Source organism: Arabidopsis lyrata (assembly GCF_000004255.2).
Source record: "Arabidopsis lyrata subsp. lyrata unplaced genomic scaffold ARALYscaffold_8, whole genome shotgun sequence".
Taxonomy (NCBI): domain Eukaryota; kingdom Viridiplantae; phylum Streptophyta; class Magnoliopsida; order Brassicales; family Brassicaceae; genus Arabidopsis; species Arabidopsis lyrata.
The window spans coordinates 21347367-21364475 of record NW_003302548.1 but is presented as its reverse complement, the minus strand read 5'-3'; the positions used below and the strand labels follow the sequence as shown (position 1 = coordinate 21364475).

At 35.9% G+C, this 17109-nt stretch overlaps 4 protein-coding genes across 6 annotated transcripts; 2 read left to right on the top strand and 2 right to left on the bottom strand.

Moving 5' to 3' along the window:
- The first annotated feature begins 406 nt into the window (after positions 1 to 406).
- On the top strand, positions 407 to 1971 carry LOC110229083 (probable LRR receptor-like serine/threonine-protein kinase At1g51820). Of its 2 annotated transcripts, XM_021027943.1 has the most exons (5): positions 407 to 443; positions 531 to 1022; positions 1107 to 1175; positions 1241 to 1430; positions 1528 to 1971. In XM_021027943.1, the coding sequence occupies exons 2-5, from the start codon at positions 989 to 991 to the stop codon at positions 1895 to 1897; spliced, it is 663 nt and encodes a 220-aa protein (XP_020883602.1). In that variant the 5' UTR covers positions 407 to 443; positions 531 to 988; the 3' UTR covers positions 1898 to 1971. The 2 variants fall into 2 exon arrangements, with proteins under 2 accessions (XP_020883602.1, XP_020883608.1); XM_021027949.1 differs by lacking the exon at positions 407 to 443 and having other exon boundaries at positions 496 to 1022.
- A 3304-nt stretch (positions 1972 to 5275) lies between these two features.
- Positions 5276 to 6875, bottom strand: LOC110225836. The gene is made up of 2 exons (XM_021015903.1): positions 5996 to 6875; positions 5276 to 5754 (listed from the first exon to the last, which is right to left on the bottom strand). Exons 1-2 carry the CDS (start codon positions 6756 to 6758, stop codon positions 5390 to 5392), a joined length of 1128 nt encoding a protein of 375 aa, XP_020871562.1. The 5' UTR covers positions 6759 to 6875; the 3' UTR covers positions 5276 to 5389.
- A 335-nt stretch (positions 6876 to 7210) lies between these two features.
- On the bottom strand, positions 7211 to 13314 carry LOC9302675 (calmodulin-binding transcription activator 2). Of its 2 annotated transcripts, XM_021028010.1 has the most exons (14): positions 13023 to 13314; positions 12681 to 12800; positions 12323 to 12438; positions 12080 to 12168; positions 11601 to 11643; positions 11326 to 11458; positions 11064 to 11186; positions 10888 to 10980; positions 10706 to 10758; positions 10016 to 10522; positions 8959 to 9647; positions 8154 to 8736; positions 7726 to 8049; positions 7211 to 7634 (listed from the first exon to the last, which is right to left on the bottom strand). In XM_021028010.1, the coding sequence occupies exons 1-14, from the start codon at positions 13060 to 13062 to the stop codon at positions 7509 to 7511; spliced, it is 3039 nt and encodes a 1012-aa protein (XP_020883669.1). In that variant the 5' UTR covers positions 13063 to 13314; the 3' UTR covers positions 7211 to 7508. The 2 variants fall into 2 exon arrangements, with proteins under 2 accessions (XP_020883669.1, XP_020883660.1); XM_021028001.1 differs by having other exon boundaries at positions 10706 to 10980.
- A 1986-nt stretch (positions 13315 to 15300) lies between these two features.
- On the top strand, positions 15301 to 16086 carry LOC9302674 (ubiquinol oxidase 2, mitochondrial). Its single transcript, XM_021028032.1, has 3 exons — positions 15301 to 15517; positions 15631 to 15821; positions 15912 to 16086. Exons 1-3 carry the CDS (start codon positions 15331 to 15333, stop codon positions 16047 to 16049), a joined length of 516 nt encoding a protein of 171 aa, XP_020883691.1. The 5' UTR covers positions 15301 to 15330; the 3' UTR covers positions 16050 to 16086.
- The last annotated feature ends 1023 nt before the right edge of the window (positions 16087 to 17109 follow it).

Genomic DNA, 17109 nt, shown 5'->3' with positions numbered 1-17109 from the left:
GGAGTACCTGACTTTCTGGCCGACATGAAATCTCTATTTCTCATGTAACATTTCTCCACCTTCCTTTTGGTTATATATAATTGCCATGTGTTTCTGTTTTGACTCTCTTAATTACTCTGACAGAAATTTAAGCGACAACAATCTTAGCGGCTGGGTTCCGAAAACAATTGTCGAGAAGAAAGGATTAAAATTTAAGTGAGACATACTTTTCTAGCTATTTGACATTATTTTCCGGTTGATATATATATAGCTAGAATTAACATTCTTCTTCATATTATCCAGTGTTGAAGGCAACCCACATATCATTAGCAAATCCGGACCATGTGTGAGTAAAGAAGATATCGTAGTACCAGTCTCTATAGCAGTGGTTGTTACTTCCCTTGCTCTTCTTGTAACTGCACTAGTTATCTTCTTCCTTTGCCGACAGAAAAGGTCACTAAAAGGTATTCTTAAATTAATTACAAGATGCAATCCTATATATATATATATATCCATCAAACAATTGATTGAATATTTTGACTTGTACGTAGTCTCAGGGCCACCATCGTCCAATGGTCCATCCCCTGCATCATCCCATGGTCCATCCCCTGCATCATCTGAGCTGACTGTAACGACGAGAATCACAAGGTTTACTTACTCACAAGTCACAACCATGACTAAAAACTTCCAAAGAGTCATCGGGGAAGGAGGGTTTGGAAGCGTTTATCTTGGTTTTGTCAATGGTGCCGAACAAGTAGCTGTGAAGGTCCTCTCTCATTCATCTTCGCAAGGAGATAGAGAGTTCAGAGCCGAGGTTTTATTTTACTCTTATATACGTACTTACCCTCGCAAACTTAGTCTCTTTCATGAAAACGTCCATGGTTTAACTACACATAAACTCTGGTTTGGTGTTTAAGTACAGCTACTTCTCAGGGTTCATCACAAGAACTTGGTTGGCCTTGTTGGGTACTGTGACGAGGGAGAGAATCTGGCACTCATATATGAGTATATGGCCAATGGAGATCTAAAAGAACATATGTCAGGTACGTAATTAGACAAAACACGACTCAACTTTTTTATGGTTATCTCGTGTGGTTTGACATTCACACATCTCTTCATTTACGCAGGAAGAACACGTAATAACTTTATCATGAGCTGGGAAAATAGACTTAAGATAGCGACCGAGACTGCACAAGGTAAATTTTTGTTTATTTATTTGCTTATACATTTGAGAAAGCTAATATATATTGTTGTGGCACAGGATTAGACTATTTACATAGCGGATGCGCTCAGGCAATAGTACATAGAGACGTCAAGACAACAAACATTTTGTTGAATGACCATTTTGAAGCCAAGCTGGCTGATTTTGGACTTTCAAAGTCATTCCCAGACAGAGGTGAAAGCCATGTGTCAACGGTTGTTGCTGGAACTCCGGGGTATCTAGATCCAGAGTTAGTGTAACCTCTCACAAAGTTTTTTTTTTTTTTTTTGTCTTTGTTTCTTGAATTATCACAAAATATATATTTTTGTTTTTGGTTTTACGTACAGGTATTACAAAACAGGATGGTTGACGGCTAAAAGCGACGTATACAGTTTTGGAGTCGTACTGTTGGAGCTGCTCACAAACCAAGCTGTAGTTGACCAAAGCCGTGAAAAGCATCATATTGGAGGATGGGTAGGAGCAAAGCTTACCAATGGAGACATGAGCAGCATCGTGGATCCAAGGCTCGATGGAAATTATCATTCTGGCTCTGCATTGCAATCTATTGAGTTAGCCATGGCTTGCCTAAACCCATCTTCCTCGGAAAGACCGACCATGTCCCACGTTGTTAATGAATTAAAGAAGTGTTTGCTCGCGTCTCAACTCTCAACTCTCAACAAGGACAGTTCCATACATACTGAAATTGAAGTTACATGATGTGTTCAATTTTCTCTACAAACTATATATATATATCTTTAAATTATGTTCAAACCCTACCAACTTTGTCTTAAATGCTTATGTGAAATAAATAAATGTTCAATTTCTCTTGTTTTTAGTTTTTTTCTATTATTCACTAGTGCGATATTTCCAAATCCCAATATCATGGGCAGTGGCGGACCCAAAAATTAATTTTACCCGGGTCAATAATTTTTCTTAAATAATATTATATAATTTATTTTATATTACATAAACACTTTAAAATTATTTTCATAAGCAATTAGAAAAGGTATATAAAACACTGTGGTTTTTAAAAGAATTAAAAATATATAAGAGGAAAAAAACATGTATATATAAGTTAAATTGGTAAAAAACTAAATTAAAGTTGCCAAGGTGGAGAGTCGAACTTGAGTTAAGAGGACTAATACCCTGAAACTTACCAACTGAGCTATTAGTACTTACCGATTTTACATGCAAAACAACTATTTAATTATTTTACCCGGGTCAGGTGACCCACCTACTCTCTAAATAGGTCCGCCCGTGATCATGGGTGTACAATTTAATTTTGATGGAGAAACAATCAATTGTTGAAGAAAATAACACATGTTGTTGTGACCTTTCAACTTTGACTTTCTTGATTTTGGGTCCTTGAAAATTTTGTCACCATGGGTGGATTGAACAATCAACGACAATTTTGCATTTACTCCCTCTATATCATAAAGAATGATTTTTTTAGGTTTTATTTTTGTATAAAAAAGATAAATTTTCTGTAAATTTTTATCAATTAATGTTACTCCCTCTGTTTTCGAATAGTTGTCGTTTTAACTATATGCACACAAATTAAGAAACTATTAATGTTGTTAGTTTTTCAATATAAAAATATCATTAATTATCTACCTAAACATAATTTAACCAATAGTAAATCAAGTTGCACAATAAAAATAAATATAAAAAGTAAAAAGTAATAAATTTTGCATCGAAAACTGAAAACGACAACTAATTAAAAACAAAAAAAATTTCTCTAAAACGACAACTATTCGAAAACAGAGGGAGTAATAAATTGTGAATTTCAAGGATCATTAATTGAAAATTTTAAAATTTGATGAATTACTATTGGTTAATATTTATGAGAAATGGTTTAGTATAAATAAATAGTGCATTTATAACTAAACATTAAATGTTTTTCTTATTTGGGGTGAAAACTCTATAAAATCAATATTTTTAATATAGAAAGAGTACTTGATTTCATCAAATCTTTTAGATATTTTTTAGAAAACGGACTATGTTTCAAAACAGAGTGACTAAATAAAACAGATAAACAAATCGTCTATTTCTCTATAGCTGTTTTCAATATTTCTTTCCCTTTAAATGCTCTATCAACTTCATATACACAAATATTTAATACAAAGGTTTTCCTAAGTTATTTAGCTTAAACGAGTTTAGATTATTGTAATATATAATATTTTTCTAAATTTAAATGGTAACAGCGGAATCAAGTTAGGGGCTTTTGTAAAAATGCCACTTTTTCAATGCCACTTTTCAAAAATACCTCTTTTTTAAAACCTTATAAAAAATGCTCTTAAAAATATAAGATTTACCCAAATATGTATGTAATATTATTAAAACATACACAAACTACATTTCTATGTATCTAAAATCTTATAAATACTTTATAAATACCTTGTAAATGCATTTTAAATACCTTTAAAATCCTTTAAAATATCTTGTAAAACTTTTGAAAAACCTTAAAAATCCTTTAAAATAACTTGTAAAACCTTTAAAAACACCTTATAAAACCTTATAAATACTTGGATCGAGTCTTCAAGTAGTAGTTATAATTCATAACTACTTTATAAACCTAATAAAACTTTATAAAAATTTCAGATTTAAAAAGGGACATTTTTTAAAATGGACAACTAAAAGGAGCATTTTTGAAAAGAAACACACCAAAATGGATATTTTTAACAATTTCCCATCAAGTTAAGTGTAGCTAAATTGTTTGAATTCTGAATCTGTCTAAACTAAAATACATATTAAACTTTTTGTAAGATTTTTTTTTTCAATACAAATTCGTGTGATTAAGGTTTGGGGATTAATGGTTAATTTATTGTGCAAATAAATAAAATCTACCTAATTTAGTATTCAAAAAACTATATACATGCCACGTAAGGTCACTATCGTATTTAGCAATAACAAATACAACGATCTCTAGGTAAGTTGTAGTGATATTCGGCTATTCGCTATAATTTTCTATAACAGACATTCACAAGAATGGCAAGCTAAGAAAACATTTAGCGATTAAACTGTAACATTTATATATTCATTTTGGAAACATGTAACATTCATTTGAAAAAGCATCAATTACTTCTTCTTTTTATTTTTTTGTTGATATATAAACTGTAGGAATTACAGATTTTGGTCCATAATCTTCTTGTGTTCATAACCAATCGTCGATAATACTATGTTTATGGCCTGAACCATCAATCCCATTTCATAGCCTTAAAATTAGCACAACAGAAAAACACATTATCGTCTAGATTTATTATTAATTGCAAATTATGAGAACTGTTATATAGACGATTCTACAACTGACAATTCCTTCCGACCCTTACTAGATCCACGACAGACTAACGGTTATAATTGTACATCGCTGGAGATCTCCTGCACACTTGCCTCCATTAATCTGCAAATTTGTTAATAAATCGCAATATCTGGGACTCGAACCCCAGACCTCTTTGTGTAGAGCATTAATCAACCCTTAGTCAACCAATGGTTTAATCACGAAAACTTTTAATAGTGGTCGTCTTATCAACATTCTTCATCAGAATTGACTCCTCTAGATTACCTCCTTGTAGGATTCATGCCCCCCGTTTTCGTTATCCCAATGGTACTAAACCATGCAATTCGAGCTTTGAGCGTGGATGATGAGGCAGTATATTGAATATTTTTTACTTATAAGTATCACCTAATAAAATAAAGAATAAATGTCACAAGGCAACTTAATTAATGTACTAGTATAGTATGTTTGTTTTAAGTTTCCCCTTTTTTTCTTTATAAAATAGTACTATATGTTTTCTAAATTTTTATGCAATTCTTTTTTAATTTAAATTGTATAATTTAGTAAATGATTATGTAGTTTGTTTTCTATCCCAAAGCGAGCACAAGGGAAATATGGATTTGATAACAGACAAAGCGTTAGGACCTGATTTTATCAAGCCGGGTCCCTACATTGAACCCACAACTCATTTGTGCTTGACCTTCAAAACATGCAATAAATTTCTGGAGGAAATTAACAAAGATGAGATCAGTAGGTGGACTTGGCTTTAGAGAGTTATATTAATTAGGCATTTCAATGTTGTTTTGCTGGCAAAATCCATATTTCCTATTGATAACAAGTAATATTTCTAAAGGGCAAAACTTACTGTAGTACATAATTAAGATATACAAAAGATCAATGCTATTGAAAATATTGTAGCGACGTCTACTTGTGTATCAAGGAGATATATGAGAAGAATGGCGTAAGAGCAAAAGCTGGCGAGAAGAATGGCACCAACGAACATAAGAGCCGTTGAGGTCAGGCCAGTCAGAGGAAGAGCAGTGTGTGTAATGGTGAAGCCAGAGTGAGAGAACTCTTTCTTGCTCCTCTTCATTTAGTTCAGATATCATCTTCTCCAACACTTTCTCGAGATCCGCTCGTTCGGCACTTCTTAAAACCGGTTTATCCGCTCCGTTGCTGGCCCGGCACAGCAATGGAATCCACGAAATAAGCATCTTCTTCTTTATCTCTTTCAAGTTTGCTTCCTCTGCTTCTTCTTCTTTTCCCTCTTTAATGTCCTTGGCTTCTTTGAACAATAAAGCTTCACAGAAATAAAGAACAATTATCTTTTAGGATCCAAAATTTAAGTGGAATATTAATGAAAATTTGTTTTGGAAAGTCAAAATATTTTTACCAGACAAAAGAAAAAAAAAAAAACATTCCAAATAGAAAAGAGTATAATCCTATTTTCTTTCTTTTTTCCAAATTGGGAAAGAGAATATTCTATCTACCATATTTACGAAAAAGTTATGTAAAAATCAAGCGGTGAAAATAAAAATTACCAGAAATTTGGACCAAGGAGCATTGAAGACGTGGCTCAGACGAAAGAGCAAGCCAAGCCAAGTTAGAAGCCGAAGCCCATTTCTCAACGGCTTCATCCACGAATCCATAAACCGCCATCTTCTCAGCCAGCCAAAGCAGTTCCGCCGCCAGTTTCTCCGACGTTTCCGCCGTCTGATCCGCCGTCTCTTCTCCACCCCAACCGATAAATCCATCTCCCACGGCTCTAACCGCAGCTCTCACAACCCGGTTTAATCCACGACGAACCGGTTCACTTATATCTCTCCGGTTACTGTTACGCTCAACCGCCGCCTCTAACCGGCTTAGAGTTGTACGAAACGACGCGTTTAAAACCCTACGGTTCAAATCGAACAAGGCGATTGAGTTCTCTCCCTGATTCTCGTCGATTAGTCTCTCCGCCAACGATCGAACCACTTGGTACTTTCTAGAACTCACCGGAATTTCATTCATCGCCGACAATAACTGCCAAATCGCTCGACCGATTCCCGATTCTTCGCAATCGCTGATCACCAGCATCTTCTTCTTCTTCTTCTTCTTCGACGAATTAGGGTTTGCGAAAGAGACGACTGAAGGAAGAGAGCGTATGAAGAAGAGGAAACATGTGACGAGAAATACACGGAGTTTCTCGAGGAGCTTTGAATTCCCGGAGATCTGAAGGAGAGATTCATCGGCGAAAACAACGACGGCGATGATGATGTTGCGGAGAAGCTGAGGAACTACAGCAGCTGATGATAGCTTCTCCATTCTTTCTTCTCTTTAATTACAATTACGGTTACAAAAAAACTCTCTAATTGTGTTTTCTTCTCTTTCGTTCGTCGGTGGTTATAATTTATCGACAGCTTTTTTTTTTTTCTTTTTAGTATCAGTTTCTTCTCTATTTCCATTTTTATAAGTATTATATACGTGCTTTTCTATTTTAAGTGATTTCTGTTTTTTTTTTTTTTTTTTGTGTGAACAAAATCTATATGACCAAAATCAAAATCGAATTGCAAATGCCTTGAACCGGAAGAAACAGATGACCAAAATCAAAATCGAATTGCAAATGCCTTGAACCGGAAGAAACAGATATCTGTCAGCGAATCAAAAGATACTTCATACAATATTGTTTTATGGTTATTTAGTTAACACTCTTTAAACATGCCAGTATATAGGAAACTTTTTGAGACCAATCTTCCAAATTAAAAAAAAAAAGAAACTAAACCCCTAGAGACCAATCACCATGTAAAATGTAATAACCCAACTGGTTTGTGTACAAAGGCATTTTTCCTAGACGACAGAAATCTATGGGTACATTACAACTGAAAAAAAACAAGTCTCTATCCCAAACTAATCAATCAAATCCGTCACTCAAAACTATGTAGAGAGATTTCTATTCCATCTGTATTTACATGGAAACCTAAAATGAACAAAAGTTAGAAAGCATTGTTGATGACGATGGTATACCAAGATGGGTGTTTATGTACGGTTTTCTTTCTTTCTCACTTCCAGTGATCATCATTCAAATGCAATAGACATGAAAGTGTCGTCATCCAAAAGAGAATCAATGTCAATTAAATCGTCTTCCTCGTTGTAGTTTGCAGCTTCCTCTGTGTTGTTTTTCAAAGCTGAGCTAGAAGATGCCTGCTCAAGAATTCACAAACGAGAGTCTCAAGTTTCAATTATTGAGGTGGATATGTCTGTTTTGGAGATTCAGATACACAACTATTGTTACCTCGTTCTCACGGAAGCCTTCAACGACAGTCAACAGTCTACGGTATTGAGCCCGTGCCTCTGGATATTGAGCCATAGACTTCACTCGAGTTAGAGCCTTTTTAAGCCTTTCCTCGGTTTGTTTCCTTCCTTCCTTGAGAAAATCATAGTCATCTTCTTGTGGGGCAGGACATACAGGTTCTGTTGGCTTGGTAATTGTATCACGTTTGAAACCGCGTAAGCCACTACCTTTACGCCTCCATCGCAAGATGATTTTCTCAAGCAATCCTACGGACCAAATAATGGCCCGGTATTGTTTTCGGACTTGATGTCCTCTCACATGAGCCTAATAGGTTATCAATATAAATCCAACAATGAGACATAAGCAAAGAAAAAAAAACCCTAAACTTAACATCCTCAACTTGAACTAAAGAAGGAAGTTATTAAAACCTGAATCTTGACAATTCTTTGTCGGATCAGAAGGAACTCCTTTCTCTTCTTCCAACCACGATATTTTTTCTGGATCTGAACTGCAGCAGCATGAACAGCACCATTACTGTGTCCTGGCTTCTTAGTCTTTGCAGCTGCAAAAGAAACAGCTAACTCATCGGATATATCAAATTTTTTGTCGCCACCAAGTTCGGAGAGCTGTTTCCGCTGGAACGACTGCATCCTGAACACTTGATGAAGACGATCAGCTGCTTGTGTAGCATTAAAGACAGCAGTAAGTGAATCCTTCATCGAAAGTGTTTCTGGTACATCACCATAACTCATAGGAGTAGCTGTTCGCTCAGCTACTGTTAGAACAGCTTTTGCTCCAGAGGAGTCAGCAGAGCTGTTTTCCTTAGCGTCCACTGTTAGTTTTTCAAGGTAGCTAGTGAGGGATGACTCTGCAAGGAAACCCGATATTCCCCTGTGTCCGTTTCCATAAGCCAAGTCAGCAGCTGTTTTCCCCAAAGGATGTTCTGGAGATGGGTCTGCCAATGCTCCAGCATCAGCACCGAGAGAGACAAGTACCGCGACAGTATCCTCCCTGAAGTTCAGCAGTATAGAGAGATTTAGTAATTTAGTATAGATATGGAAAATCTACAAACCAACTGGCAGAGTTTAAAGAATTTTAAGAGGAATGAATAAGAGAGAGCTACAGCTCACTCATATCATTAGAAGACTGAGAACTTTTTGAATCCATGATAAATGATAAGAAGTTTTTAAGAAAAAGAAGGTAACTGAAGGAAGATAATCCTGAGGTCCTTGCCTGCCACTGAATGCAGCCCAGTGAAGAGCAGACCACCCATTTGCATCACGGAAGTTGATGCTAACTCCTGCTGCTAAAATTGGCTTTATCGCCCAATCATACCCAAGCGCTGCAGCAAGGTGTAGAACACCTTGTCCATCTTCATCTAATATATTTGGACCCTTGCCCTCTTCAGTCACCTTATGGATAAGCCACAAATATAATTTATCTTCAAACTCTTCCCTAATCAGTCGATCTTTTGCTTCCAGCTCTGCTAGATCTTTCTCAATTGTTCCGGGGAGAAGAGACTCTTTTTCATCCTTTAGCAACATGATTTTGCTGATTTTTCTTCGTTTCTCCCCAACATTTTCAAATATATGGTGTTCCTGAACAGAAGATCTGAGAGCCAGCAAATTTTCAAACCGCACATGAAGTGATGTTTCAATTGTATTGGCACCATAAATGTCAGTAGCATTTAACTTTCTGGTTGACCCAGGAAGGAAATCGAATTCTCGTACTTCACTGCAAGAAAATCTGTCAGAACATGTTATATAGAACGGGACTCGACCGACTTCATGTGGCGGAGCATGACAACAAAGAACACCATCTACTAAAATATCAGCCGGAACCTCCACTTCTCCAAACATGCATGACCAGCTATAGCTAGTTACTTCCTGAGGACTCAACAGAAATGTCCCAATAACCATTACCTGTTCGAAAATTAAAATGGTAGATGAGAAAGGAGTTATCTCTTAACAAATCTCCAAAGTAAAAGAGCTCAAAAATAGGACCTGAAAGGATAATACCGGTTCATTAACCATACATAAAACAGAACAGTAGAATGAAGTTCCTAAGCGTATATGGGCTTACTACTTGCAGAAAGATCGGATTATCGCGCAGAAAAGGTATTCTATGAAAAATTCTTCATTTAAATTTTTTACCAGAGAAAGAGAAATAAAACCCCAATTACAAAGAAAAAAAAAGGAAGAAAAAATTGGCAAATTGGATTAGCCAAAAACCATCTTAACTGAATGCTACACCACAAAATCATTTCTTCAAAAATAACATTAAAAATTACCTCAACTTCTGAGTCTGTCTGAGTCCATTTGGGCCAAAAGTCGATCATAGTGAAGCGCTGATCCTCGGACAGAGAAGGGCTTAAGGAAGACCCAGCTGCTGCATTTTCACATTCAACAGAAGTCCATGCAATACCTCCAGATGAAGATTGCATCTGCAAGTCTTCCATCTCCCCAAGTTCTTTACTAACCCACCGAGAAAAACTGTCAACCTTTTTCAAACTATCCTCTTTTTTTAACAATGCTTTTCTAAGAGGTAGCGTTTGGTTTGCACTTGCTTCATATATAAGATCCTCGGGGCCTAATTTAGGTATATATGCTGCTTCATTATTTGTAAAAGGAGCTTGAAAACTACTAGGCTGCTGATTTTGACTGCCAAGAAGACTGGAAAATGTCCCAAAATTTTCATGTGCTCCTTGCCCAAATAAGGCAAGATCAGTAGCATCAGTCATTCCAGAATGCGAATCCATAGGCCACTTTTGCAATGGCACGCTTTCCTGAACAGGAATCTATAGAGAAGAGAAACTCAAAATCAGATATTTTCAACGAACCAACATTCATGATGAGAAAATGCATGCTTGAATAATCAAGTTAAACAGTTGCACCATAAAAAAAAACATACGCACAAATCCTACTTAGATTAAAAATGAATAGCTTAGATATAAGCATGCATATATCAACTGCCAATTTACTTGATTTCGAAGAGGATCTCTCAGATGCTCTGCCGTTAACAGGGAACCTTTCTCTGTTTTCCCTTCCATGGGTATCAAACCAAAATTAGAAGGCTGTGTCTGAGTCAACGGAGCATTATAAGGTAGATTCTGGTATCTTGCCAATGAATTCTCAAAGGAAGCATCCCATGCCGGGACATCACCTGATCTTTGGGAGTCACTTTCTTTGACTCTGTTCCCATGAACCTGCGAAACAATTCCAATGCCAGGAGCTGACGTCCAACCATCTCGATTTCCTAGGAAGAGAAGACATTCTCAGCAAACATGCAGGAATTTGGTAAGGCAAGGTAGCTTGTAAAGCAGAAAGTAAATGAAGTACCCAAAACAGAGGTCGTATTATAAGAATTCATTGTGTTAGCATTCAGATGATGCATTATCTGAGGAACAACAGTTTGAGGTTCAGGATTTTGTTGCAAACTGGAACTTGCTTGACGACTATCCCCTGCATCAAAATGATATTAGTTTGTGTTGAAGCAGAAGCAAGAGCAGCAATACAATCAACCAGAGTCTCATCACTGAAAGATCTACATTCTTAAGCAAAATGATACCAAAGCAGATTCTATACAAGAGAAATTTTATACCAGAATCAGCATCTTCACATAATGGTGACAATATGCTGGATCGGGTTGCTGTTGAATCGACATTTACAGAACCGGTGCCACTCAAAGAATTTGAATGGTTTTCTTTAGTTCCACTGGTACTCATCCGGTTACCCTGTATAATAGCATGGCATACAATATAAGATGACCATATCATAGGAAAGAGAGCATCCACTTAAAAAGGAAGATATAATGTTGAGTGATGGAAGTTCATATTTTAAAAATATATTAGTACAGTACAAAAGTAAAAGTTATACCTTAACCTCCAAGTAGTGAACGAACACAATGTGCATCAGATCCCTGTATTCATATAACACACAAAGAGTGGACGTGAGCACTAACACTGAAAAGTAACACCAAATGAAGAAAAGTACCAACAAGCACATTTCATTCCAGAAGATAGGGATTTCAGAGATCACTTGAAATGGCCTTTGGTTCAGTCTTGTATGAACATCATCCTCGATTTCATTTCACAAGCTAGAAATTGATGTTTTTTATAGCAGAATGTCGGAAATTAGAATTATATTCCATTCTCTGTCCTTTCGAGCTCATGTTCTGCTAAATACAATAAAATGGCCATTCCCAGGACACTAGCAGACTACGAGGCACACTTTACATGGTTCGATTTAAAGAAGGAAAATGCAATGAACAAAGCACATAAATGCTGAAAAATAAACGTTTATGATACTAAACAGAACAAAACATATGAAAAGTGGACAAACATAGAAAGACTCACTGTTCAAGCATCCAGTAGCACCGTCTCTGGAAGTTCTCATTATCTTCTCCATGTGCATAATAACAATGTAACACATCAATGCTTCCTACCTGTATATACTTAAAACAATGTTATCACCCTCTAACATTGAGATATTGCTTTATCAGCTAGAAAAATCAGTAGTAAAACCAAGGAATTGGTTTCAAGGTCATTGCATGAATCTGCACTAATATTAAGCGAGGAGACATCAATGAAAATATTAACCTTGAGCTTTTCGTGAGCCTCTTTCACCGTTTTCCCATCTTTCTTCTTCCTCCAGTTGTGCCCATCTTTTCGGAAATATCTGAGCACCTTCCTATCAAATAGAAAGAGTGAACCACCTAGAAGAGCAGGAAATTTCTGTTAAATAAAGAGGACAAACTGCAATAAATTGTTGTCAAGGCAAGCAACACACAAAACTTCTGAACAATTCAGGACTAACAGGATAAACGGGGCAGTGTAAGTTAAGAGTGAAGCATAAAGTTCGTTAATGCAAGACAGAAATAAAACCCAACTAATGTAACTTATTCAGTATCCTATTGATCTTGCAAACAACAATGAAGAAAATCAGCAAGAAACATACTGGGTGGTCGGTTGGGAGGCTCCGAAGCAATATGAAACTTCTGATGATTCCGAAGAATTTCACAAATCTCAGCAGGTCTCAGCCACCTGTGTTGTGCTTCTGACAGCAACTGCTTGATATCTACAAGTTCATAAAAGGGTAAGAAACACATTAATGCTTCAACTTATTGCATCAGTATACTGTTCCATAGCTAAAGATAAATATCGTAATTCAACAAGCTAGAATCCTTCCCTTCACTAAAATGTCAAAAAAAAACTAATAATGATCAGATCCAAACAACTAAAAAGGAGTACAAAACACGGAAAGAGAAATAGCAAAAACTCTAGAAACGGGTAGAGAGACCTAATCGAGGAGCAAATCCGAAAGATCCGCGATCCGCCATGGGACGTAAACCCAAAAATCCACCAGAGATAGATCTCTAGCTGTCGCAATCACAGAAAAATCAAACGAACCCTAAATCGATCTGGGTGGGGTATGTATGAAGTGAGCTAATAAGCTCTATATCAATTTTTTCTTCTCTTCTCGAGCTTTCCAGGTTGTGAAAGCGAATCGATGATTTTTTTTTTCTTTTTCTTTTTTTTCCTTTCTCTCTGTCTTTCTGGGGGAGGACGAAATCGGAAGGAAAGCGCCGATATGGTGGAGGTTGTTTTATGAATCAGTGAAGGAAAACATTTTTATCCAATAAGAATCTTACACGTGGACACGTGGATGAATTTTTTTATTTAATGTGTACTTTTGCTGAATCATCATGAATGTGATTATAATCTTGTTCTCAATTAAATTGAATACTAAAATGTTGAATTTAATTCAGAACAAGATTATTACCAATCAATCAACTTAACATTTACGATAATCCTACTAACCATATCTACAACAAGAGAATTAAAATCAATAAATTATTTACTCATCTCCAAGTAAAACATTAAATATATTCGCCGGATTAAAAATATTTGCTCTAATCTTTTGCAATAATCTCGCATCTTTCTTTTCAAAATTTCGATTATTTAATGTGATCCCCCTAATTACTCTCACGTAACAAATCTTGGAATCTAATTAGTTTAAGAAATTTCTATAAAAAATCTAAATAGTATCCTACATTTCCGTTTTAATACCTATTTAATAGTATACATGCACATATAATAATTACTATCCAAATGCGTTCTTTACAAAAAAAAATTTTATCGTTTAGATTTGATTTCATTATTTATTAGAGAAATTATATTCTATCAACCCGAAAATTACAAACAACTCTCTTAACACTATAAATATAGTACAATTTTGTTATTCTTATATCATTAGTTTATCTACTAGCTGTAATCTATTTTAGTTTCATTGATTTTGTGTATGGTTTTCGTTTAGTTTCATTGATTCTTAAAACTAATTTATGAGTTGTGTTTTTAATTGTGTAGAGAGAAATACGTGACCATGGAAGAGAGACTTCAAAAAGTAATGATAAAGAAAGAGAGAATGGCCGTGATAAGGACAGAAAAATGACTCTAAAGTCTCTCTTAGAAGAAGCGATATAGATGGAAAGAACATACAGAGATTGTGAGCGTCATCATATAAACAGTCGTCATGGATCATAGAACCGAGCGTAGTGAAAGAAAAGAACGTGGTAGAAGAGATGATGATGACTATGGCCAATGCCGTGATCGTGACCATAATAGGTGATTGTTCTTGAATTGAAATCATCTTTTCAGTTTAGAGACTCCTTTCTCGATTGTATGGAAGGTACTGATTTGGATTATTTTTGTTTTTTTCTAGGCTTAGAGATGATCGAGGAGATAGAAGTAGTCGTCGGATTGAAGTTAGAGTTTCAATTTTTAGTTTTTTTTTTTTAAATTTGATTTCAGTTTTTATCAATATATTGAATATTTAAATATAAAGCAGAAATGTATCATACCTTCTTCTCCATGCATTTGATGTTGTTTGCATATAAAAAAAAATTGAGAATCGTAATACTAACACATCATAAAATAAATTTGTAAAGAGAAAATGACAATATTAAATTCTAATTTTTATTTTGACGGGTTATACAAACAGAGAAAGAAGTGCAACAACGGATATTGAATCTTTTAATCTCTTTTGACACTTCTAAATGTGTAATTACAATACTATGTTACTGAATTATATATGTTCTACGGGTCAAACTTAAAAACATCAAAAATTTATATCATCTAATTTGAATACTATTTTTTAAAAAAATTTAAACATTGTTAATTAAAGAAATAAAATATGACTCCGCGGTGTACCGCGGGTTAAATCCTAATCTATTATTAACTTTGGTTATTTAAGAAAACGAATCTATTATTACCAAACAAAAACATATTGGACCGGACTGTTCAGTCAAGACCAAGTTACTGAACGACACTTCAAGATTCGGACACACTAAAAAAGTAAAAAATGTGCATTCGTTCATAAAAAAAATACGGTTTCTTTTCCTTAATACTAAAGCAACAGTTGGATATGAGCCACGTGTATTCAGCAGCATTCGCCGCGAAACAGCTCATAACGTCGATTCTTTTGTCTTCTTGTTTGCTCTACTTACACTTTCTTTCGAGAAAAAACAGAGTTGAATCATTTTCGTTCAGTCAAACAACAAGCCTCTTATCTGAGAAGTGAATCTATAGGTATACGAGACTGCCGTGAGATGATAGTTGCGAGAACAACTTTACGAGCTCTGCTTGTCTGCGGCGGAGGAAACTGTAACATGTTCGTGAGTTCTGTTTCCGCCGCCTCCGTTATGAAAAGTCCGTATGAGAGAACGAAACCGATGCGAATTCATGATTGGTGCGGCCGTTTTGGTGATTTTAAGATTGGTTCTAAGCATGTGCAAGGTGTGCATATTTATAGATGATCCTCATACAACCTTATCAAAATTGTACACGATCTAAAACATAACAAAATTTAACACATAATTAGGATTCATATATTTCTAAATTTTGAATAGGAGATTTCAAATTGAGGTGGAGGAGGATGAGTTCTGCATCAGCGACGGAGAATAAAGATGAAAATTCGACGGTGAAGAAGGATCAAAATGGCGGTGGATCGGTGGCGGTTCCAAGTTATTGGGGAATAGAGACAGCAAAGATGAAAATTACTCGGAAAGATGGATCGGATTGGCCTTGGAACTGTTTTATGGTAAATTTATATACATCCCAAATTTCGTAGACAAATTAAGCACTTTTATATGTATATATATGAATTAATAGTTATGTATATTTTGAACAGCCATGGGAGACTTATCAAGCAAATTTGTCGATAGATTTGAAGAAGCACCACGTTCCGAACCGACAAAATCGCTTACCGGATAGTCAAGCTCCTCCGTATTCCCACAGATATATTTTTCCAGGCATGACCCTCGTATAATATTTCAAATTTTAAAAATGAATCCTTTTTCATTTAATCTATTTTATTGGTTGATTTGGTTGATTCGGTATGGTTTGGTTTGTAATTTTGCATGCACATATGATCCTACCATAATTTACATATGTACGTTTGTATGGATTCTGTTTCACTTCACATTCTAATGTTTTTTTTTTTTTTGCTACGCATGTAAATATCATTAAAATGAAAAATCAGGCATTACAAAGTTGCATAACCTAAGAGATTGAAACCTTGGCAAAAAAGAATAAAAACAAGGGATTCAATAAAGATCTAGGAGAACTCAGGGTAGAATTCATCGTAGCCAAAGTGGCATTAGCCTGTGAAAGAGACGCTTTTCTCTTCTTGATGTGATGATGTTCTTGATGTCGCGATCAATATACTTAAAGATTGTTTGCGGGGTGAGCGAATGCATATTGTACAAGACGTTGTTTCGTTGCCTCCATATGTGGTAAACAGAAACTTGGGCAGCAGTTTTTCTGAGAATAGACGGAGCATCCTGAGACTGCAATCTGGTCCATGACAACAACTCTGACCAAGTACAGAAGACAGCATGTCGATGATCAATTCTGGACAGTACCATCAGCCAAATCACAGCAGAATAATCACATTTAATAAACAGGTGATCCCTTGACTCATGGTGAGCAGAACATAGGCAACAAGCAGTATTAATATTTAGTCCCCAAGAGGCCAGTCTAGCTCTAGTTGGCAGCCTATCAAGGTGCGTCACCCACATATTGAAGCCAAATGTGGGCACTACCCCTTTGTACCACACAGAGTTGACCCAATCTTTCTTGTCTTGCCTTGGTCTTAAAGCCTCCCAAGTCTTAGCAGAGGAATAAAATGTGGCAGTGGTGCCATCGGTTTCCCAGTAGTAGTAGTCTTCCGTGATGATAGTGCTAGGGAGAGGCGCTGTTGTGAGGTGAACGTGCAGAGATAGAGCCTCGTCGGAGCGCGGGGCAGTAGGGACCAACCCGCACCAGAGCACGCAGAAGCGACACAGCAGTTGAGAGGGATCCGCAGATCTCTTGGGCCATTAGATCCC